Here is a 22,119-nt window from a genome sequence, read left to right as displayed (position 1 = left end):
ATATTTGCATCCCACGCCAGAGCACTGCCCTTGCTGAGGAGGAGCAGCCCTGCCAAGCTGTGCACAGATCTGGAATAGCTTTTCGTTGCTGCTTTGGGTGTGTCCCCAGAGGGACCAGGAGCTGCAGGAGGTCACTGGTCACTGGTGTTGCTGGGCATTTCCCTGCTCAGAGGTTTGTGCCCTGCTGTGTTTAACAGCGACTGCTGGCCTTGAGAACCATCTCACTTTGGGCAAATCTCTGCTCCTACACCCAGACCTGGCCTCAGGAGCATCTGGCAGCTGCTCCATCATAAAAAACAGCTCAGAAATTCACGGAATCAGATTTTCCTTTCTTTAGCCACACAGTAATAGGATTTTACACTCTTCAGCGAGGCGAAGGCCGCACAGCTCCACCAATGCTGACAAACATGGCACGAACAAAAGCCAGCTACAAGAAATTATATTCTCCTTTTATTTACCTATGACCATGACAATGTAGGATTTTTTCTAGCTGCAGAGATGCTTTGCACTGTAAACTGGGAGGCAGGCAGTGCACCCCGCCCTGCCAGGGCCAGCAGGAACCCCCGCTTCCCAAACACAGCATTGTTATCCAGAGTCAGGAGAGCGGCTGCTGCACAGAGTTGCTTTTCTCCATCACCAAACCCTCCGTCGTCAGGGCATCAGTATATTGATATTTACACCAGGCTCCCCCAGCGGCCCGCTGCCAGGGAATGGGTCTGGCACACAAAACCTGCTACCTTACAAAATCTACACACCTGGAAAAAGGCATCCACTCCGCCGGAGAACTCGGCCGTGACACACACAAATATTGCACTTGTAACTTGGGAATGGGGAGGACACGGGGGTTTCCTATCACACAGCAACGTGTCCAGCTACAGGAGGGCAATAAATAAACCAGGGGTGGGGGCAGGAGGGGGTGCTTTGCACACCTCCAGCGCAGGGCAAGGACCCGGCTCTCGCTGCTCCCGGGGGGACCCACCACGAGCCGAGGAAGCGCCGGGCTCCTGCCAGAGCCGTTCCAGGGCAGCTGGCAGGCCCCATGGCACAGGGAAGCACAGCAGCATCCTGGGGCTGCTCCAGTTCACAAGGCTTTAATCCAGGACCACGTTTGTGTCAGTGCTGCTGTCCCCTTGCCAGAGCCCTGCACGAGATCCCCTCCTCCTCGTCGCCGAGCTGGGCTCACTCTCCACCTTCCAGCAACGCTCATGGCTGGGGCAGGTGCTTCACAGTAGTCTTGTGGGAGCTTCCCTCCTGGCTAAATCCACGCCGGGGCCACCCCGAAGGCGTCGTACCAGCGATGGTGGGACGGGAGCTGCAGCAGTGCCAGACTGCTCGGCCTGTCAGTCCCCTGGGCCCCCAGCTCGGTGCCTTCAGCTGCCCCACGTCCCAACGGCCTGGGGCACGAGCAGAACAACGAGCTCCCACCAGCTCCTGGGAAGGCCTCCACTGCCCAATTCCATGTAAACACACAGCTCCCAGCCTGCCCCGAGACAGTCCTTGGGCCTACAGTGGGGAGCTGCCTTTCTTCTGGTTGATTATGTCCAAGTAGAGGTCGGAGCGGAGGAAGCGGGGGTACGAGTCCTTCTCCATGAGCCCGTAAATCCTCTTCTGCGCCAGATCGAAGCAGCTGCGGGTGATGTTCTGCAGGTTCTCCTTGGTGTGCTCCCGTGTGTAGGAGTCCAGGTTGACCTGTGGGCAGAGGAACCAGGGCTGGTGAGCAGCTCCCCAGGCAGCCACCGTGCCAGGAACCGCACACCAGCGTGGGAGCCAGCCCTCACCTCCTTGCAGGACTGGATGGCAATGTACTCAGCAAAGATCTTCTTGGCCTTGGAGACCATCTTGGATTGGGATTTGATCTTCTTGAACTCCTCACAAGCCAGCCAGAACTCCAGGTTCTCCTCGCTGAACTCGGTGCGCAGGAAGGCCCTGAAGGCAGCGAGCCCGTCTGTGGGAGACACGGACACGGCTCTACTCCTGCTCACAGACACGGAACAGCCCCACAGGACCCTCAGCTCTGGCAGAGATGCAGCCCAAACCTCCTCCCTGCACTGCCCGAAAAACCTCCCTGTGCAAACAGGCAGCGATGGCACTGCCAGGGCAGCACAGCCCAGCCAGGAGCTGAATCCACATCCCCAGCCCGGCTGCTGCACCGAGAGGCTGAAGGGAGGCTGGGCTGGCATGGGGACAGGATCCCCTGGCCATCCCCTGGGCTGGGTGTAGGATGGGGTGCCTGAGAAGGGCTGTCCTCCCATCTTCAGATGTTCTAAAGCAGCTCCTGCTCCATGGTTCCTCTGCACAGCTCCAAACTGGGCACAGACATGGACCACTGCCGCCTCCTCCCCAACCTGGGGGCTGCAGCCCTGACCTGAAGCTCTCTCGGGCCCCTGCCACAAGTTCCCCCCTGGGCCAGGCAGGAGCAGGAGGGGTGCAGACAAGGGAGAAGCTAATTTGGCTTTGTGCATCCCCAAACACCAGAAGGGATTAACAGAGGAAATCCCAGCTTTATCCAGGCACGTGTCTGGATATTCCCCTGGCAGCAAACACAAGTGGAAGGGATGGACACACACTTACATTTGTGCAGCAGCAGCTTCTCCAGGGAGTCCCCCCACTTGAGTGCTTCCTCGGGAGTGGGCCTGTGGAAAAAGGACGGCACGTTGGCAAAGCTCAGCAGCAAAAGCTGCTTTTGCTGCCTGCTAAACATTTCCATTGGATTAAAAGCCAGGCTGTGAGCCCAGCACGGCTGCTCCCAGCTCCCAAATCAGCCTCCTGCTAAACGTTTCCAGAGGATAAAGCCACGCTGTGTGCCTGAGGGGCTGGCCCTGGCTCCCACCTTGGTGCTGGCACTGGCAGAGCAGCTGAAGGCAGAGCCTGACTCTGCATCAGGCAGCACCACAGCAGCTCTGCCAAAAGGAAACTGCTAACTTTAGGCTGGCAGGAAAAAAATCCAACCCCAGAAGGTCTGTGCAGGCAGCCGTGGCACTTGGGGTGTCTGAGGAAGAATTGAAGAAGCCCTGAGTGATGCAGAGCTGAAGAAAAGTGGGATTTCAGCTGCCCCATTCAAGCAGCCAGAGAAAGCTGCCAGGAGCAAGAGCAGGGAGGGCTTGTCTCCAGCTGCTGGAGCATCTCCAGAGCAAAGTGGTTTTTCAAACCATCCTCTGGCCAGTTAAAGTTCCATAGACAGGCACTGGGAGAACGCTGTTGTCAGGTAAATTTCCAGCCCAAGCTGCTGTGGTGCCACTGTGCAGGCAGGACCTCTCACCCTCCAGCAGGAGATTTTCAGCCAAAAAAATATTTTTAACGTTCCTCCAGACACAAAAATATTGTCCACAACTTCCCCAAACGGGGTGAATACAGACTCCCTAGAGGTGAGGAGCTCCAGACCACAGCTTGTCCCCAAGCCCCCACGGTCCCCATCCCCACGGTCCCCATCCCCACGCCGCCCGCTCGCAGCACCTACTTGAGCGATTTGAGCACTTTGTCCAGCTTGCCCGAAGGGTTGGCTCCGGGGGACTCGTTCCGCCGCCGAAAAATCCCCAGGCGGTTCTTCATGTCCTTGGCTCTAGAGAGAAGAGCGAGTGTGAGCGGGCGGGTGAGGGGACCCCCAGCCCCGCGGGGACCCTCCCGCAGCGCGCCCCGCGCCCACCACCTACTCCTTCATGGTGTGCCGGCGCTGCAGGCTGCCCGTGTGCGGCCTCTGCACCGCCAGCAGCATCTCCGCGTGGAACTCCAGCGGCTGCGGCTTGGACAGGTCGCGGAAGAAGGGCATGGCAGCGGGGACGGCCCGAGCGGCGGGGACAGCCCGAGCGGCGGGGACAGCCCGAGCGGCGGGCACGGCGGGGACAGCCCGAGCGGCGGGCACGGCGGGGACAGCCCGAGCGGCGGGGACAGCCCGAGCGGCGGGCACGGCGGGGACGCTCGGGCGCTCTGCCGCCCGCCCCGAGGCGCGCTCCTGCCGCAGCGGCCAGCGCGGAACGGGAAGTGGGAGGGCTCAGCGCGGAGAGCTTTAAATGCGGCGTGGGGCGGCCCGGAGCGTGCGAGTGAGTAAAGGCTGTGTCAGCCCCGCCGCTGTTTGGGACGGCTCTGCCGTTGCTGGGGTAACTTGAGGAAAGGTGGAAAAATCAGCGCCGAGGCGGATAGTGGGGCCTTTCAAGAGACGGCGGGGAAAAATAATCACGGCGAGGATTTACGAGGGCTATTTATAGAGCGCAGGCATCCCGGGAAGGCAGCGGGGCCGGCGGCGGGGCGGAGCGGGCTGAGGAGCACAGCGGGGACTGCGCTGCCCTGTGTCCCCCCTGCGTGGGCACCCACACATGCACACCCCACGGGTGTTCACACGTCTGCGGTGCCAGCCCGTGTGGGGCATGGCCTGGGGACATTTCCGTAAGGGGGTGGCCGGGATTGGCAGCGCAGGGCACTGGGGCAAAGACACCCCATTCTGTCACCCGCGCACGGGTCCCCTCGCTCCAGCATCCCTGGACAGACAGACTCACGGACACACGGCCATGGGGCTCGCGGTTGCTCCAGGGAGCTGCCAGCAACACAAAGTTGTACAGATTTTTGGGAAGCGCCGTGGGAAAAGGAGCCCCCCCCGCCCGGAGCAGGCACGGGCAGGGATGGGACGGGCGGTGCTGCCCCCGCGCGGCAGCGCGCGGTCACTGCACCCGGACACCGCGGGGACCGGTGCCAAACACCGCCCAAAAACCCCAAAAACTGCAACGGTGACAAGTTTTAGCGCTCGGGCCTTGCTTCTCACTCCCTTTTCTGGCAGTCTTCTCCTAGTGGTACTGATCACTGATACTCATTAAAAAGCAAGTATAATGCTATCTTAACTGCATGTGTCTGGAACCCTTATAACTGGAAAGAATTACAGCTTCCATCTCTGTTTTTAATTTCTTCAATTTAAAATACCTCTCCTCGATCTTATCATGAAGTGCACATAGACAGTGTTTCACTGCCTATGAATATAATGTATTTATCAAAACTTAAGAGCATCAGTCTTTTCTCAACACGCATGGACTCTGCCCTCTAAATCTGAAGCTCCTTATCTGACACCATCTCATTAAGCAAGTGGCTTCAGTTTTCACTTCCTGCTCTTTCTGATTCTGCAAATTTAATGTTACAGGATCTGCCACAGGTCGCACAGTAAGGATGCTCAGAGATGCCACCTCTACCTTGCCAAGCCATGCCCAGGGACATGAGGGGTACAGGAGGGATTCAGGGCATGGATGCACCACCCCACCCCAGGTGATGTTCTCCAGACCCACAGCTCTCTCCAGTCCCAGGAGGGTAAAACACAGCAACCACAGGGAAAATAAAATAAGTGCAACAAGCCCAGGGCTCAGTCCAGTGAGCCACAGAATGACTGTTGAGTGCAATTGCTCCCCCCAGTCCCTGGTGCCATCCATACCCTCATGGACACGGACAGTTTCACTGCCTTCACACCCCCTGGACTGTGATCCCAGCAGGACACACGTCCTGCTGCTGCCAGGCACCCGCTAATGTGGGAAAAGCAGATCCAAACATGGAGCCTCACGATCCAAACACCATCTGCCTCCCATCGCTGTGCCGCCAGCGCCGCCAGCAGCTGGGACCCACCAGCGCATGGGACGAGCCACCCCACACAGCCTCGAGCAGCAATTTCAGCAGTGTTCCCAGTTTAGCTGGGCAGCAGTTGGTGCCTGGCAGGGCTGGAAGAGCACTGAACACCCCTTGTGTGACACAGGAGGGTCGCCGCCTCCACAGCACAGCCCTGCGTAGCAGGCCAGCTGGAACACACCAGGCAGGTGATCCTGGCTCCTGGGTGGATTTTCCAGCTGTCCCACACCAGGCAAGCACCTCCTAAGGAAGCTCCCCAACTTCCACATGCTGCTCCTCTTGCACACCCTTGCAAAGAAGAAGTGACACCAACCCAGGCTGTGACAGCCATGGGCAGGCACAGCCCCCAGCTGCAGCCACACGGCACAATAAATGCCACAGCAAAAATAATTCCACAAAATAATTGGTGATTTCACTCCGGAGTTGCCTCTATAAAGCCATCTGCCCCAGCACCCCAGCATGGCCACGAGGCCCAGCACCATCACCCCACGCTGCTTCCAAACCATCCCCTGGGCAGCACATCCCCCTTCCTGGCAGGATGCTGGGTGTCCTACCTTTCCAGGTATTTTTCGGAAAAGTCCACCATGGCGTGGTACATCGAGGCCGGCAGCGTGTGCCGGGAGAGGAGCGAGTGCCGACCCGCGGCCCCCGCCACATAAATAGTCCCGGAGCCGGCTGGGACCGCGCCGCGCAGCCAATGGCGCTGCCAAGAGCTCCCCGGAGCATCCCCCGCCGGCTCAAGGTGAGCGCAGAGCCCTCTCCGCAACCGCCCCTGACCCCGCCGCGCCGGGGGGGCCCAGCCTCCCCCGCCAGCCCCGCTCCCCCAGCGCTGCCACGCGGCCGGGGGGACGTCCCTGCTGCAAGGGCTTCGTTTTCATTTCCAGTGCTGGGGTGGGGGGGAATAATAAAAAGAGCTAAAAATAGGCGGCAGCGATGAGGCAGCGTGGGCCGACAGTGCCACTCGCTGGCACAGCCGGCGAGGCCGGGCAGCTGCGTGCGCAGCCCCCCTCGCACCCTGAGCCATTCCAACCACGTGTGGCTCCTCCACCCGCCCGGCACACGTGGCGCAGGGCACGGGGCACACAGCCGCGGGCATCCCCGTGGCCCTGGCACCGGCCGGGTCCGTGTTCCAGAGGAGTTCTCTCCCGAGCGTCCTCACTCGTGCACCTGCCCCCCTCGGCTGCAGCTGTGTTTGAGGACAGCAAAGGCCACGGCTGCCTTGTCCTTGCTTGCACCCACTTTTTGGCACCCCAAAGCCTTACCGGGAGCAGCAGAGGGCTGCCGGTGTCCCCCGGAGGTCCCCGCGGTCCCCGCTCCCACTGCGCTGCCGCAGATGCGCTGAGGCTGAGCCTGACCCGCGGTGCGAAACCTCCCCATTCCACCTCCCCATTCCTCCTCCCGGCATGGGGCCAGCGGGAAGGAGGCCCCCAGCTCAGATTTCACTGCTTCCATGTCCTCTCCCTGAACCCAGGCAAGCTGTTTTTCCCAAGAGCCGGTGTCTTCACCCTGTCTGGGCACGGTGGAAAGGGGTGCTCCCAGCTGGGCTGGGCAGTGCCCCCAGCACACCCCACCACCCTCCCTGGAAACAATTCCATCTGAAGTGAGAACCCAGTTCATGGCTTTGCTGCTGGAAAAAGTCAGGGGGAAGATGTGGATCCTGAGGGCTCCTGGTACCAGCAGGGCTAGGCCGAGGTGTCTGGCCCCACAAACAGCCCTGGCACTCCCCGATGCCACCCCTGATGTGACACTTACAGGCTCTTGCTGCGTTTCTTGCGGGAGGTCTCGTCCCCTTCATCACAGCTGCACTCAGGGTCTGCTCCACTCAGCTGGGGGGAACAGAAAAACAGTGTCTGTCATCACACCAGGACATGCCCAGTGTCACTCTGTCACCAACCAGCAGGGCCAGCATCCCCTAGTTCCCACAGCACACAGCCCAGACCCACAGGACCCACAGGGCCCCTTCTTCATGATGGCAGTGACATGGGACAAGCTCCTGACACCAGAACCTCCCTGCCCTCACTCATCCTCTGCTACCTTCAGCCCATGGAGCTCCTAGAACATCCAAGGAGACTCCAGGGCCACTGGCCCAGGTACCCTCTAGGTTCAAGGTGCTGACAGTGGAACCTCCTACAGGGAGGACATTCACATCCCCACTCCTGATGCTCCTACTCCTGCTACTGAGTGGGCACAGGGATCCTGCCACTGCCCAAAGAGCCCCCCAGAACTAGGTTGGGCACCCAAAATCAATCAGGAGTTCCCAGCAGTCCCCGGGCATGAGAAATCAGAGCAGTTCAGCTATAATTGAATCATATCATTGCAGTTTACAAGTCTGCTCTCTGACCACTGCTCCAGAGCAACCTGGACAAACCAAGGGGATCTGGGATGTACCATGAGCTCAGGGCAGCCACAAAGCCTGGCACTAGGCAGGGAGACCCGCGGGATCACCGTAGCTCGGGGTCTTTAGCATTCCATCCATTCCTGCACGCTGCAGATGCTCACGGCCGGCCCTGCATCCCGCCCCCCCCACACCCACCCGACCACCGCCAGCTCATCCCGTGCTCCCGGGGCTGTCAGGCGCTTTCCAGGATCATCACCCCGCGGCCGGGCCGTGGGAACGCTGTGCTCAGCCCCGCAGCCCCGGGCCCGAGGTTCCGGACACTTCCTTCCATTCTGCGCCCGGCTTTCCGGAGTTTATCGGCCCCGAACAATGCGGCCCTCGCCGAGCACCTTCCCCGGGCCGCTCCGGCCCCGGCAGACGGGCTGGCCGGGGCTTCCTGCCATTGTCCGGAGAGGCTCCGTGCTCGGGGACAAAAGGCAGCGGCAGAGCTCTCCCGAGGAGTCCCAGCGCTCCCCACCATGCCCAGTAAAACAACCAGCTCCCAGCCCCACCGCGGGAAGGGGAGACGGGGAGGCACGCCGGGCACGATGGTGTTAAAAGAGGCTGTGGAATGAGCCCCTCTGAAACACTCCCAGATGGGAAAATTACCAAGAACGTTGATGGGTGTGATGGCCCTGCAGCCGAGGCCGCCCGGTGCAGGTGTTGCCAGTGGGGGAATTCCCTGTGGGAATTGTGCATCAGTGTCCTGCTCCAAAAAGCTCAGAGGTTTCATTGAACTATTCAAGGGCACAGACCAATAAAAGAGCTTCCAAAGTGTAGGCAGGGGGTGGCAGTAGCCCAGTCCCACAGTGGCTCAGCCCCGTGTCTGGCTTCCCTGACTGCTGCACACCCTCCACAGGCAGCTGGAGAGGCAGGGCAAGGGGGATGGGACAATGGGAGCACGGTGGGAATGGGGCAGTGGGGACCAGGCAGTGGGAACAGGGCAGTGGGAATGGGGTGGTAGGTGCAGAGCAGTGGGAGCTGAGCAGTAGGAACGGGGCAATGGGAATGGGGCAGTGGAAACAGGGCAGTGGGTGGGGCAATGGGAGCAAAGCAGTGGGAACAGGGAAATGGCAATAGGGCAGTGGAAATGGGGTGGTGGGAGCAGGGCAATGGGAATAGAATAGTTGGAATGGGGCAGTGGGAGCAGGGCAGTGGGAACAGGGATCAGGACAATGGGATCAGAGTGGTGGGAACAGGGAAATGGGAGCAGAGCAGTGGAAATGGGGTGGTGGAAGCCGGGTGATGTGAGCAGGGAGCAGGGCAGTAGGAACAGGCAGGGGTGCCCAGGAGAACACACAGGCAGGGATTTAGGCTCCAGGCAGCCAGAGCTGCTGCAGGCTTGGAATTGGGAGCTGCAGGAGGTGCAGCCACCACACTGCACTCTCCACCGGCACAGGCTGCCCAATCCCTGCCCCAAAAATCCCAGTCTAATGTGCACCAGAACAGTTTAACGCAGGAGGAGCTCCGTTCACCTCTGCGGGAAAGCATCCCCCCAGATGAGAGCAGGAAGCGCAGCTGGCGGCTCCGGGGCAGGGGGGAGCACGATCCGGGATACCCGGCGGGGACACACAGCACACCCAGCTCGGGCAGCGCTGCAGCGCTGCAGGGCTGCAGGCTCGGGGCTGCAGGCTCGGGGCTGCACACACAGCGGCACTGTGAGCTCTCCTGCAGGGCACTGCTCACGGGACGCTCTCAGCCGCTGCTGAGGCTGTCATCGCCTCCCTCGCACGTGTCCCTGGCACAAGGGTGGCTTTTCTTTAGCGGGGATAGGGCGGGTCTGAACCCTCCATCTCCTCCCGCACACAATTGCTGGCCTCAGTCTCCAGGAGAGTTTGGACTCCCCTGCAGACAGCAGCCCCATCCCAGCAGTGTGTAACCCTCACCAGCTGATCAGGGACTCTGAGCCCAAAAATTCCTCCAGGAAACAGCATCAGGGTGGTTTTTCAAGCAGCATGGCAGAAGGGTTAACCCAGCGTAGGTTTAACCCCAGCATGGGTTTAACCCCAGGGTCTGCAGCAGCCTCTCCTGCCAAGGAGCCCATTGCTCTGGAGCAGAATGTGGCCCTGGAAGGTGGTCCCAAGCAGCAGGACGTGGTCCTGAGCTGTGAAACGAGGTTCTGAGCTGGGAACACGACCCTGAGCACTGCACTGCAGTCCTGTGCTGAGCACCAGAGCCCCAAGAAGCACCCAGAGCTGAGGATGGGGCAGAGCAGGGTATGGGGCCAGGGGCCACTCTCAGCACCCTGCCAGGGCCACCTGGGGAGGATGGGAATGGGAACAGCAGCACTTCCCATGAATGATCTTTACACTGGCAGCTCCTTCCTACACCATGCAGCCAGGGCCAGCTCTGCTCTGAGGGCTCAAGGAGCACCCCAGACCCCTGGGATTGCATGGCCCCAGTCTTGGGCAGAGCTGCCTCAGCACAGCCTCTGCTGCTCCTCCTGCATGGTGGGGTCACACATCACTGCTGAGCACAGCTTTTCCATGAGATGGACCCCCACAGTGGTCAAAGTCCTGCAGAAGGCCGGTGGGGCAGAGGGTCACACTGCTCCTGGCACCCCCTGCACACTGGGGACTGTCAGCAGGGATTCTCCCCACTGCTGGGAGCAGCCCTGTGCAAGTCCAGGTCCCCAGGTGCACCTCTGCCACCAGCAGTCCCAGCAGACAGCACTGCCCAGGCCGTGGGCCCTGCAGGCCGTGGGTGCAGCGGTGGCAGTGCCACCCACAGCCCCAGCACGCTGCTCTGGGTGCCGTGCCCCGGGTGCTGACACCTCCAGAGCCGGCTGCCAGGGACCCTCCTGAGCACTCAGAAGGGAGCTTTGCCATGGTCATGGAGACAGGGGCCACGTGGCAGGACACCTCCAGCCCAGGAGCTGTCCCAGCAGCACGGCCAGCCGTGGCTCACGTACCTTCCTGTGGCCCGAGAAGAGCAGCGTCAGCTGGTGGATGGAGCCGCCGTTTTTGACGAGCTCTTTCTTGAGGGTCCTGGGGGAGGGCAGTGCCCAGTGCGCGGCGGCGCCCTGGCTGTCGGAGCAGTTGAGGGTGGTGTCGGAGGTGAAGCAGTGGCCCTTGGCCTCCTGCAGGAGGCTGCCCTCGCTGTGCGTGCGGCGCCGCAGGGAGCCCTGCACGCTCAGGGAGTAGCCGGGCTGCCCGCCCGATGTCTCGATCATGCTGCTGCGCTTCAGCTCGTTCCTGTCCAGGTACTGCTCGTCGCTGTCCTCCTCCTCCTCCTCATTCTCCTCATCCTCATCTTCCTCCTCATCCTCCTCCTCGTCCTCACCGTCCGTGCCGCTGCCCGCCGTGCCCGCCGCGCTCTGGCTGAAGGTGCTGTCCAGCCGCAGTTCGGGGATGACAAAGGCTGGCAGGGAGTTGGGCTGCTCCTCTCCTTTTGCGGTGGCCACCGGCTGCTTTTCCGCCAGGAGAGGAGCCTGGGTGGCCCCCAGAGTGTCCCAGGGCTCGGCCAGAGCCGCTGCCTTGGCAGCCAGAGGGGCATCACCCACTGCTGCCTTCCCATCCTCCGAGTGCATCTGCCCCGGCTTCTCAGCGTCCGTCTCCAGCATCTGCCAGAGAAGATAAAGGAGGATGAAAGCAGAAGCACCCCAAATCTCTCTGGTCACCTTCCTGGGAAGCCTTTCACCTCCCCACACCCCACCTACAAGGCTGGCACTGATTTGTACAATGCTAACAGTGCACTGGTGGGGTGGGATGGCATCGTCCCCACGTCCCCAGGTGGTGCCAAGTCACCCATTGCTCTGTCAGCACCCGGTCCTGCTCCTGAGCCCTGGAACACCAGGTTCCCCAGCTGGCAGGAGTGGAATGGTGGCACTCAGCTGCCCCCTCCAGCAGCCGGCAGCACCGGTGGGTTTTGGGGAATCCCAGGGTGCCGGCTCGGCTCCAGCCGCAGAGGCAGAGCCGTGACAGCATCCTCACCCCGACGGCTGCTGCGAGCTGCTGCCCTGCAGGGATTTCCCCCACGGGCTGCAGAGAAACCCAGCAGGTCGTCCAGCAGCTCTGGCGCCTCCTGCACCGCGTTAACAAATGCCAAAGGGAAGCGCCGGGCTCTGCCCATCCCTGGATGGCCCCAGCTCAGCCCGTAGCTCTGGGCAAGCCCTACAAAACCACAGCCACTCCTGCCAGCCTCTGAGGGGCTTTAAGCCTTTGCGGCAGGTTTTTTCAGGTTTCTTTGCAGCTGGGGAAGGGCTGAGCAAGCTCTGTCCTTTCAAAGGGAAATGCCCAAGGGAAAGAACCTCCAAGGTTGTTTTTGTGAGCAGGGGGAGTCTGCAATGAGCCCTCCCTTGTCAGAGCAGAGAGTCCAGTGTGATTTTTCTGTCTAAGCCAAAGAGGCAAAACCAGCCCAGGAGGGAAAAAAAAAAAGACCAAAGGAGAGAAAATCCTCTCTTTAGGAAGCAATTCCCTCCTACACAGATCCCGGGGCAGGGATTATTTCACAGGACCACCCCCAGCTAACAAGTCACCCAGGAAAGAAGTCACTGTATCCCCAGCTGAAATCCAAGCATTTTCACAAACCCAGTGACAACCAGAGAGCTAGAGTTATCAAAGACATCCGCTCTGTATAAATTGATTTCAGCTTCAAAAAGGGTAGCAGCCCCAGGAGTCAACCCATCCAGCCTCACATCCCATTGGGAAGAGGCACCCATAGAGTGGACAGAGGCTGTATCCCCATGGAGGTCCCAGCCTGTGACAGCACCCCTGGGAGAGCCACCCTGCTGCTGGACACCCTCATCTCCCAGAGCACAGAGGTGATAACCACCCCTGGACATCCCCAGGCAGTTGTTGGGCTGCAGAAGCTGCTGTCACCTCCAGGAAACACCCCGGGGGGTGTGAGCCCCCTGTGCACAGAGAGGACAGCACAGACATGGCAGCACCTGCCTGAGCTCAGGAGGCAAAGAGCTGGACAGGTTCCAGGAAGATGCTGGAGATCAGTGCCACAGCCAGCTGGGCAGGAGCCCAAGCTGTGCCTTGTCCTGGTTTATCACACCCAAAGGGTCCTGGTGTCACCTGCAGCACAGAGAGCACCAGCTCTGTCCCACCCAGCCTGGCTCACCTCAGCAGCAATTCAGCATCACCTGAACTCCCCCACTGAGTCTGAAGACAAAAATTTGTGCTTGGTCCCTTCATACATCGCTCTGTCCATGAAACAGCTGGATTTGGTGTCAGGCACAAAGCAAATGCTCCTTTCACCCACCCTTGGGGTGAAATTACACAATAATTCCTTGTAAGAAGGGAATGTTCCCAGCCCTCCCCGCCAGGCTGCCATTTGCACCAGCATGTGCCTCAGAGATGCTGCTGATGTTTTATTTGTCTTGCAATCACTGTCATCATTATCTCATGAGATAATTAGAGGAAAAACCCACACAGCCCCCCCCCCCCCCCCCCAACACTGCCTATCTGCCCAGTCCTTCTGCTCACAGTGCTGGGTGCCTGCATCTGATAAGGTCCTAGAAGGAAATGAACAGGCTCCTTTAAAATGAGAGACATTTGGGGATTAAATTAAATCCTTGCAATAATTCAATCAGAGCCTCTGCTGCTCTTTTCTGGCATGGAGGGGATGAGCAGCAGCCTCACCATGAGCGAGGGTCGGTTCCGTCTCGGGCGGAGAGCATCACCAGGGCTGTGAAATCCTGTCTGCACACGGCTGAGCTCTGCTCAGCATCACCTGGGCTGGGGAGAGACAGCAATGCCATCACTGCCAGCCCACAGACTTGCTCCTGGCTGGAGGCACCAGGGACTTCATCAGCACAAAGCCAAGGCCACCTTGCTGCCCAAATCTGACTTGGGACCTCAAGGATGGGGATGTGACCAGGTTTCATAGACTCACAGAACGGTTTGGGTTGGATAGGACCTAAAACCCATCCTATCCCACCCCCTTCCATGGGATCCACTATCCCAGGCTGCTCCAAGCCCAGCCAACCTGCCCTTGGACACTTCCAGGGGTCCAGGGACAGCCACAGCTGCTCTGGGCACCCTGTGCCAGGGCCTGCCCACCCTCACAGCCAGGAATTCCTTCCAAGTTTCCCATCCATCCCTGCCCTCTGGCAGTGGGAAGCTGTTCCCCCTTGTCCTGTCACTCCAGGCCCTTGTCCAAATTCCCTCTCCAGCTCTCCTGGAGCCCCTTTAGGCCCTGGAAGGGGCTCTGAGCTCTCCCTGGAGCCAGTGAGCAGCTTTTCCAGTACCTGAGGGGGGCTGACACCTTCTCACCACTTCATGTGGCCAAGGGGCTGCTGGAGGAGGCAGCAGTGGAGGCAGTGCTGCTGCTGTCTGAAGGAGGTGCTGTCCTTCCACCTCACAGATTCACCCAAAACATTCCATGCTCTCACTGCAGCAGCAGCAGCTCAGGAGCCACCAGCCAACATCTGGATTTCTCCATTCTCAATGCCTTGGTCCCACTGCTCTCAGCATCTGGGTGTCCCTGACCTCCATGTGCAGATTTCCCTTTTTTCACCACCCGCATCTTCCTCTGCACTCAACGAAGTGGTTTTGCCATTCCCAGCATCTGGGTTTCCCTGTCTGCATCGGGGCAGATCGAGGGACTGAGGGGATTTACTCCATCCCCCCTGGAGGATCTCACACTTCACTCTTCCAGCTTCTGTCTCAGGCTGAGAGGCCAAGGCAGCATTTCCTGAGAAGGGGAAGAGAAAGCAGAAGCAAGAGCTGCCTCTGAAGCCCAGGGTGGCTCTCTGGGGTCATTTTAGGGAAGGAGGATGATAGGTCTGAGACCAGAGAAACACCAAGAGAGTTCCTAAAAATGATCTCCTCATTAAACAAATATCAACACACTGCAAAATAGGCAACACTGCCCTGCCTACTCCAACATCCTCAAACCTTGCACCTGTTACCCACTCCTTGGGTTCTCTTTGCCATCAAGGATCACTCACTATCTCAAACCTTTTTTTCAAGTTTTTAAAGTTTTATTGAAACCAAGACAGGGCAGAAGAACTACAAACCCTCTGCTCCTTGGTCTGTACCTCGAGCAGGTTTTTCTGAGCTGCTGCTCACATCCAGGACTGTTCCAGCTCACCAGCAGAGGAAATTTTAACGAGCATCAGCACAACCTCGACTACTCCAGCATTTCTTTAAATAATGTGGCCTTGCTGGTAGCCCACAGCTGGGACTTCCAGCTGGGAAAAGCCCAGCCATGGAGACAGCACAGCTGAGAGCTGAAGCCTGCCCTGCCCTTGCCCTGGTGCTGCCAGCTCTTCCAAGGGGAGGCCAGGGATTTTTTTTTTTTTTTTTTTTTTGGCTCTCAGCTTCTCATTTCAAAGCCTCTGCTCCTCTCAGTCATGGAGCCACTGTGGCTCAAGGAATACCTGGCCATGGGGATATTTAATTGAGCCTTTCCTGGTTCCTGATGGGGATGCTCAGGTTTTCTCTTTCTTTTGTGGTGATGCTGAGGAAGAGGAGGCAAAATACAGCTCAGAGAGCTGCCCTGCACCCGGGTACCTCCTCAGGCAAAACCAGGGATTGGGAAAAGCATGGAAGTCCCTGCAGGCTGTTGGACACAGATGTGGGCAGGAGAGCAAGGGATGTGCTGCTCCAGCTGTGCTCTCACCCAGGAGGGGTGAATGGACTGCAGGAAGAGCCGATCTTGTGGCTGTCCCTGACCATGGCAGCTCCATCCTCCCTGTGCCCCATAGAGAACCTCTCTGGCTCCTGCTGCCCTTCAAAAACCTTTGCTCTGAGATGCCTCACCTGTCCCCATCATCCAGTGAAACATCAACCTTTCCAAAGCAGATCTTTCCTAAAGCAGAAGGAAAATATTTTACAATTTGGGTTCTTAGCATAAGACAAACTCTGCCCAGATCCACCAGATCAGAAACTTCTAACTGTGAAAGGCTGTTGAGCACCTCAGGATTTCAAAGTGACAACTAAGAACCAAGGAAACTCACAGCTACAGGGAACAGCATCTAAAGCACAACACGGGGCTGAGGGGAAGAAAGCAAAGCCAGAAATGCAAAGCAGAACTACCAAAACTTGAGAAAATCTTCGTGGGAGTCATTGTGAAAGTGCTCACGAGGAGCATTCCCCGAGCTCTGCTCCTCACCCTCTGCGAGGCCGGCCAGAGCCCAGAGCTCGCTGCACAGCCAGGTTTTCTGTCCTCACCCTGCTTCATTACTGCACAATGAATAATTGATCTCGAGCAATTAGTGTAACAGCAAAAGCGGCGCGGATGTATGAACCCGAACAGCAGGGCCAGCAGTGCCTGGGGCAGGGCAGTGAGGGTGGAGGTGCAGATGGGAGATGGGAGGGTGATATTTGTACCGCCCTAAGAACCCGGCCGTGGGCTGCCTCAGAGCTCTGGCAGGAGAAGCCCTCCTCGGGGAGGAAGCACAGGAGGATCCTGTGGTCCCTGTACAAATTCCGATCCCCATTCCTGCATTCCCGGCCGGTCGCTGCGCACAGGGCTCTGCCCAGCCCCAGCCCTGCGGCTCCCGGGGCCGCTCCGCTCCCGAAACTCAGCGGGAAGCGGAGCCCACGTTTACCCGAGGGCAGCAGCCCCGCGCCCGCGGAGAGGAGCTCGGCTGCAGGCTCAGCTCGCACGCCGCATCTCGGTGGCACCACCTGCTCAAGGTGTCAGCCACCAACCCGGGACCAAGCCTCTCCACGCCGTCACCAGGGACTCGACACCGCCGCAGCTCCGGGCTGCCAGCCCCGACCCGCAGCTGCCCGGCAGTCCCAGCTCCAGATCCCAACCCATCCCCCTGCCCGGTGCCCTTCATCCCCAGCGAGATTCCGAGCGTGCCACGGCTGCAGTTCCTGCTGAACCTGCTAGTTGGTCCCCAGTGTCAGTCCAGGGACAGTATCCAAAAGGCTGCAAAAGTCCCGGAGCAGAAAATTCACATTGTGGGCACATTGCAATGCTGATCCCACAGCAAGAGCCAGCTGCTGCCCACGGCACAGCCGTGCCCAGCCCAAATTTGAGAGGGAACCTCAAAACGTCCCCACGCTACAAACGCCCGCTCGCTCTCCCTGGATGCACCTTACCAGCCCTCAAGCCCAGCCTGGTGGCAAATGAGTTGTGCAGGAGCCACAGGTCCCCCAGGAGAGAGCAGGGTAGGGAGCGGAGCCTTGGATCCCCAAGGACACCAGCGCTCCTGACGCCCTGCGCCGCTTCCTCAGCCTGAGCCAGATCCTGCCCAGCCCAGGGTCCGGCCCTCAGGCTGCAGCCTTTGCTTGTAAAACCTACCAAATGCGGGCTCTCAGCTGCATCCTCCGGGCCGAGCGAGCGGCATCTCCGCCGGCAGCCCCGGCCCCGCCATGTGCCCGCGGCGGCGCTCGGCTGCTGCTGGCGCAGCGCTCCGGCTCTGCCCTGCCCTTATGAATGTCCGTGTCAAGCGACGGCTGAAACCGCCCCAGCCTCCCCCAGACGCGGCTCACTCGTGCCCCTCGTGCTATTTATGGCTCTGCCGGCTCTCCCTGGAGGAGCTGTTACCTGCTGACAGCAGCGGACGGCCGCCATGCCCTGAGGAAGGGCCATGCATCTCCCTGCGAGCCGCCGCGCTCCCCTTCTCCTGCCCTGTCCTGCCCCCGGCGACACCGAGCGCAGAGATCCCGGTGCTTCCTGCTTAAGGAAATTCTGCTGCAAGTTCGCTGTTCGTGGGGTTTTTTCCCCCAAACTGTTTTCTGTGGCACAGTGACGGCTCTGAAGTGGGGGATGCTCTGCAATGGGGTGCTCTGCCCTTTGCATCTCAACCTCTGAGAGCGGCTCGACCCTAGTGGGCAGGGACAGGGAGAATAAACAGGTAGGATGGTGGATGGTGTCCATGCAGGGGACAGCCCACGCATGACCATCTGCCTCTCCTCTTCTCCTTCAAGGCCAGGGCCCTCTCGTGGCACCCCCACGCACACGGGGCTGGGGACCCCACTGCCTTGGCTGGGCATTGCTCCTGCTGGGATTCCACTTCACTGACCAAGACAGGAAAGTGTCCTGATGGTTCCAGAGAGAGAGCACAGTGAGGGGTGTGTGCGCGGCCACTCTCAGACACGTGCTGGTTTTATCTGCCCCACAGCCACCGTTCACTGGCGAGTCCTCGCTGCCGCAGTGACAGTCCGAGCTCAGCTCTCCTCCAGCACGGACCTTGGGCACACACACGTCCTTCTGCTCAGCCAGCTGCAGCCACGTGAATGCTCCTGAGGTGGAGCAGGACTGTGCTGCCTCCTCTGCCTCACAGGTAGCCACAGCTTTGCAGTGGCACAGGAAAAGTGGAAGCTCCCTGGTCTCACTGGACACAGAGCTGAGCTCAGCTACACGTGGTCACCATGGACAGCAGCGACTTGGCACAGCCACCCTCACAGCTGTGCCCAGCTCCCATCCTGCCTGCACTGCTGAAGGGAGCTGGGCCTGGCAGGGTTTGTGCCTGTTCCCTCTCTGAGGCCACCTGGCTGGCTGCAGGTCTGTGGGGCACAGGATGTCACCACACTGGGGGTACATGGATGTCCCTGGCCCCTCTCAGTGAGGAATGACCCAGCCACCACCCCAGCCTGCCCACACCCACTGCTCTGTGCCCTTTGGGATGGGAATACAGCTCCAGAGCCGGGCTCCAGCTGCTGCCTGCAGCTTCATCAGTGCAGGGCAGGTGCCGGGGACCCGGAGCTGTGAGATGATGTCTGGGTCATAAATATCCCTGGCAGTAGAAATCCAGAGTGGTGGGAAAGAGGGAGGAAGGAGTAGATCCTGTCACTGCCACTCAGCCCACAGAACCCTTTCTCTTTGGTGCTGCTCCGCAGGGGAATCTCTGCAGCTTTATGGGCAGGGCAGAGCTCTGTCCCCTGGGCAGGATGAGGTGACAACCAGAGCCTGATGCATTCAGCCACTGCAGATCCACTGGGAAGGACTCATCCCAACACCACACACAGGAGCACGCAGTTGGTGCAGGAAGCTGTTCCTGCTGCCAGCAGAGACCACTGGAAGGAAACATCCACCAGGAGGAGAGGACCTGGCAGAGCAGCTTTGCTGTGACTGCCTCCAACAGGGCCATGGCCAGAGCCACACACAGGAGGGAGGAATCCCAAATGGTCCCAAACCCAACACTGGTGGCTCCAAAGCCACACACAGCCCTTGTGCAGTGGTGCTGGCAGGTGCTCGTTCAGGGCAGGACACCAAGCCTCGTGGAGGGCCAGGGTGCCATGGGGGCAGGATGAAGCTGTCCCTACCAGTCCCACACCACTCTGGGCATCACCACCCAAAGCCCCCTGGAATTTTCATTAGATCCTTTGACTCTGCAGAGATATCAGTGTTTGGGTAACTTTTGCATGGAGTTACTTGAACTTGACTTCAGAAGCTGCCCAGCCACATGCTCACAGTCCGAGCCATGCTCGGAGGGAAGAGAAGGAGCAGCCACCCGAGGCAGGAGGTGTTTGGGCACAGGAGAGCAGGCCTCCAGCCTGGCAGGCTGCAACAAAGCACTTGCAGCACCTTCATTAAATCACAGCAGCGCTGGCTCAGAGCACTCAGCCTGTGCCTCTGACCACCCTGTGCAATGATCTCACCCCGCTCAGCCCGCCCGGGCTGCTGGCGCCGCTCCTGCCAGCACTTTCCCTCTTACCAGCCCTTCTGGGGATCGACGAGGAACAGCCCATCCAGGGTTTAAAACTGCCTCTGGCCATGATGGAAGTGTTGGCAGCTGCTCACACCCGGCTCCAGCCTTGCTGGTGGGGGCGAGGGGGTGCGGGCTGACTGGGAGAAATCTCCCAGAGAAACGGGAGCTGCTGTCTGTGGAGGGGACAGCTCGGCTCTGCTTACGGCAAAGGAGCAAACGAACAAACACGGGGGAGCTGTGGCATCAGCTCCACTCCTCCTGCCTGTGCCTCGGGCGCTGGGGGCCAGCTGGGAGCCTCTGGGGCCTCGGTGCCACCAGGAACGGTACCAAGAGCCTCAGGGCTGGGCAGCGAGGCCAGGGGAGCCAAGGTTCAGTGACCCAGAGCTCAGGGGAGGTGACAAATGGATCAGCACCCCAGCCCAGGATCCCATCCAGCCCCACAGGCACACTCCAGCTCCCTGGGGCCTTGGGACGTGTCCTTGCAATGAAGGCTGGAAGCCAACTGATGTGCAACTGCTCAGCCTGGAGAAGAGAAGGTTCTGGGGAGAACTTAGAGCCCCTTCCAGTGTTTAACGGGGTTCCAAGACAGCTGGAGAGGGACTTTGGACAAGGTCCTGAAGTGACAGGACACAGGAAAATGGCCTTAAGCTGAAGGAAGGGTTAGATCAGATATTAGGAAAAAGTTCTTTACTATAGAGGTGCGGGGACCCCAGCACAGGGTGCCCAGAGAAGCTGTGGCTGCCCCTGGATCCCTGGAAGTGTCTACAGTCAGGCTGGACAGGGCTTGGAGCAGCCTGGGATAGTGGAAGGTGTCCCTGCCCATGGCAGAGGGGTAGAACTGGATGATTTTAAAGATTCCTTCCAACCCAAACCAGTCTGTAGTTCCATGACTCTGTTCAAGAAGGGACAGCTTCCTCCAGATTTTTAAGTGGCCAGAGTTGAACCGGAGCCTGACTCGGAGAGGAAGAGCATCTCTGGCCCCACAGCCTCACAGACCCACAGACTCCTCAGCAATGAGTTTCCCCAGCCCAGGGCGAGAGCTGGGCTGTGCTCCCTGGTGTGGAGCAGTGCAACAAGACTTTGTTTTGGTTTTGTGAGCTGGCTGCACGTCCTGCCAGCTGACGCTTTAACCCTCAATGGGGCAGAATCACCCTCAAGGTTTCTCCCCGCTTTGAGCCCTCTGACAGCACAATTAGGTGCTCAGAGGGTATGGCCAGGTTCAGGCTGGCCCTGCAGGTGCTGCTGTGATGTGCTCAGCCTTGGCCAGCCTCTCGTGTTGGTGTGTGGAAGGAAAGGCTCTGGTGAAGATCCAGGTTTCCTGGACCCTTGGCCATGTCCTGCCCCACAGCAGCAGATGAGCAGAACCCCCTGGAGCAGAGCTGGCACCGATGGGGCAGCAGGTTCCCAAAATGGAAAAGACTTTGGCCAAAACCAAAATAAGGTACAAAATCATCCCTCCTTCACCATCAAAGAGCTGATCACACTTTGGCTAAACTGCTGTGAGTGAAGCACCTGCTCAGAGGGACAGGGAGGAATGGGGCTGTCCACAGCCCTGTCCCCAGGTGCTTGTCACAGCCACCCCAGAGCCTGGTGCTTGACTGTGCAAGGAAGGCCCGGGAGATGCCCCAGTGCAAGGAGGAGGGATTTACTGGATTTACGGGGGCAGGGGGGTGCCAAGGAGCAGGGATTGCGGGGGGACAGCAGGGTGGGTGCCTGGGGTGCTCGGGATGAGGAGGAGGAGGCAGGGGATGGGACAGGAGAGGGGTGACCCACACTGAACCGTCCGCAGCTGCAGGTGCCCGGGGACCAGGGCTGTCCCCGCAGCCCCGGAGCCCTCCCGCCCCGCCGGCCCTGGTTTCAATCAGCCCTCCATCACACGCTGTTTGCTTTTGCTGACAGCTCATTTACTCGCTTTTGTCAAGCACGGTGTAAATAAGTGAGAGAAACAGCCCTGCCCTTCCTGACCACAGGCACGGCCAGGAAGGGGCCGGCCGGTCCCCCCGGCCGCTCATTCCCAGCACCGGAGCCAGCGCTGCCAGGAGGGGCCGGGTCATCCACGCCTGCTCCCAGCCAGGGTTGGGAGAGCGCTGGGCATCCACCACCTCCCTCGGGAAACAAGGGGAGCACCCGTCCTGGACTCCCAAAGTCCACGCCACCGAGTGTCCGTAATTATTTAGCTTAAGGATAATCTGCATCTTTCAGATACAGCCAGCCATCATCTCCGAGGTAATCTCAGGTCACGGAGCCAGAAGGGAAGAGTAATCAGCCGTTCTGAGTGTGGAAGACACAAAGAAACAAGCAGTGAGAATCAGACGGTGGCAGCAGGTCGGTTACACTCACGGGGTTGTGCTGTGGAGCTTTTCCCTGGCAGCCAAACCAGCCGGAGCAGCTCCAGCCCCTGTGCCTTGCCCTTCCCCTGCTCTGCAGTTTGCCCTCTCTTCAGTCGGGCTGAATTACCCCGAGCTGGTGCAGCAAGGTGAGGGTAGCCCAGCACTGATGGTCAGCACCCGACCCGGGGTTAACTCAGTTAAAGCACAAAGCTGCTCCTCTGTAATCACATCGCCATGGCTGCGGTTCCTGGCAGCCC

General features: G+C 59.6%; 1 protein-coding gene across 4 annotated transcripts in view; it reads right to left on the bottom strand.

Annotated features, from left to right (window-relative positions):
- Positions 1-428: 428 nt before the first annotated feature.
- The window catches only part of RGS3 (regulator of G protein signaling 3), a 71,492-nt gene continuing 49,801 nt past the window's right edge, over positions 429-22,119 (bottom strand). For 2 of the 4 annotated variants that reach the window (XM_053996455.1, XM_053996456.1), the window contains 6 exons: positions 10,884-11,534; positions 7,348-7,421; positions 3,458-3,559; positions 2,572-2,633; positions 1,779-1,945; positions 429-1,689 (listed from right to left, as the gene is read on the bottom strand). In XM_053996455.1, coding sequence (XP_053852430.1) covers positions 1,504-1,689; positions 1,779-1,945; positions 2,572-2,633; positions 3,458-3,559; positions 7,348-7,421; positions 10,884-11,534 — 1,242 coding nt within the window. In that variant the 3' untranslated portion in view covers positions 429-1,503. Of the gene's footprint in view, positions 1,690-1,778; positions 1,946-2,571; positions 2,634-3,457; positions 3,560-3,650; positions 3,826-6,149; positions 6,453-7,347; positions 7,422-10,883; positions 11,535-22,119 lie in introns of those variants that run through there. The other 2 variants (XM_053996458.1, XM_053996457.1) reach the window with 2 other exon arrangements.

This window comes from Vidua macroura, chromosome 21 (assembly GCF_024509145.1).
Source record: "Vidua macroura isolate BioBank_ID:100142 chromosome 21, ASM2450914v1, whole genome shotgun sequence".
NCBI classification, from domain to species: Eukaryota; Metazoa; Chordata; class Aves; order Passeriformes; family Viduidae; genus Vidua; species Vidua macroura.
The sequence above is the reverse complement of the archived record's forward strand: the minus strand, read 5'-3'. Positions and strand labels throughout refer to the sequence as shown.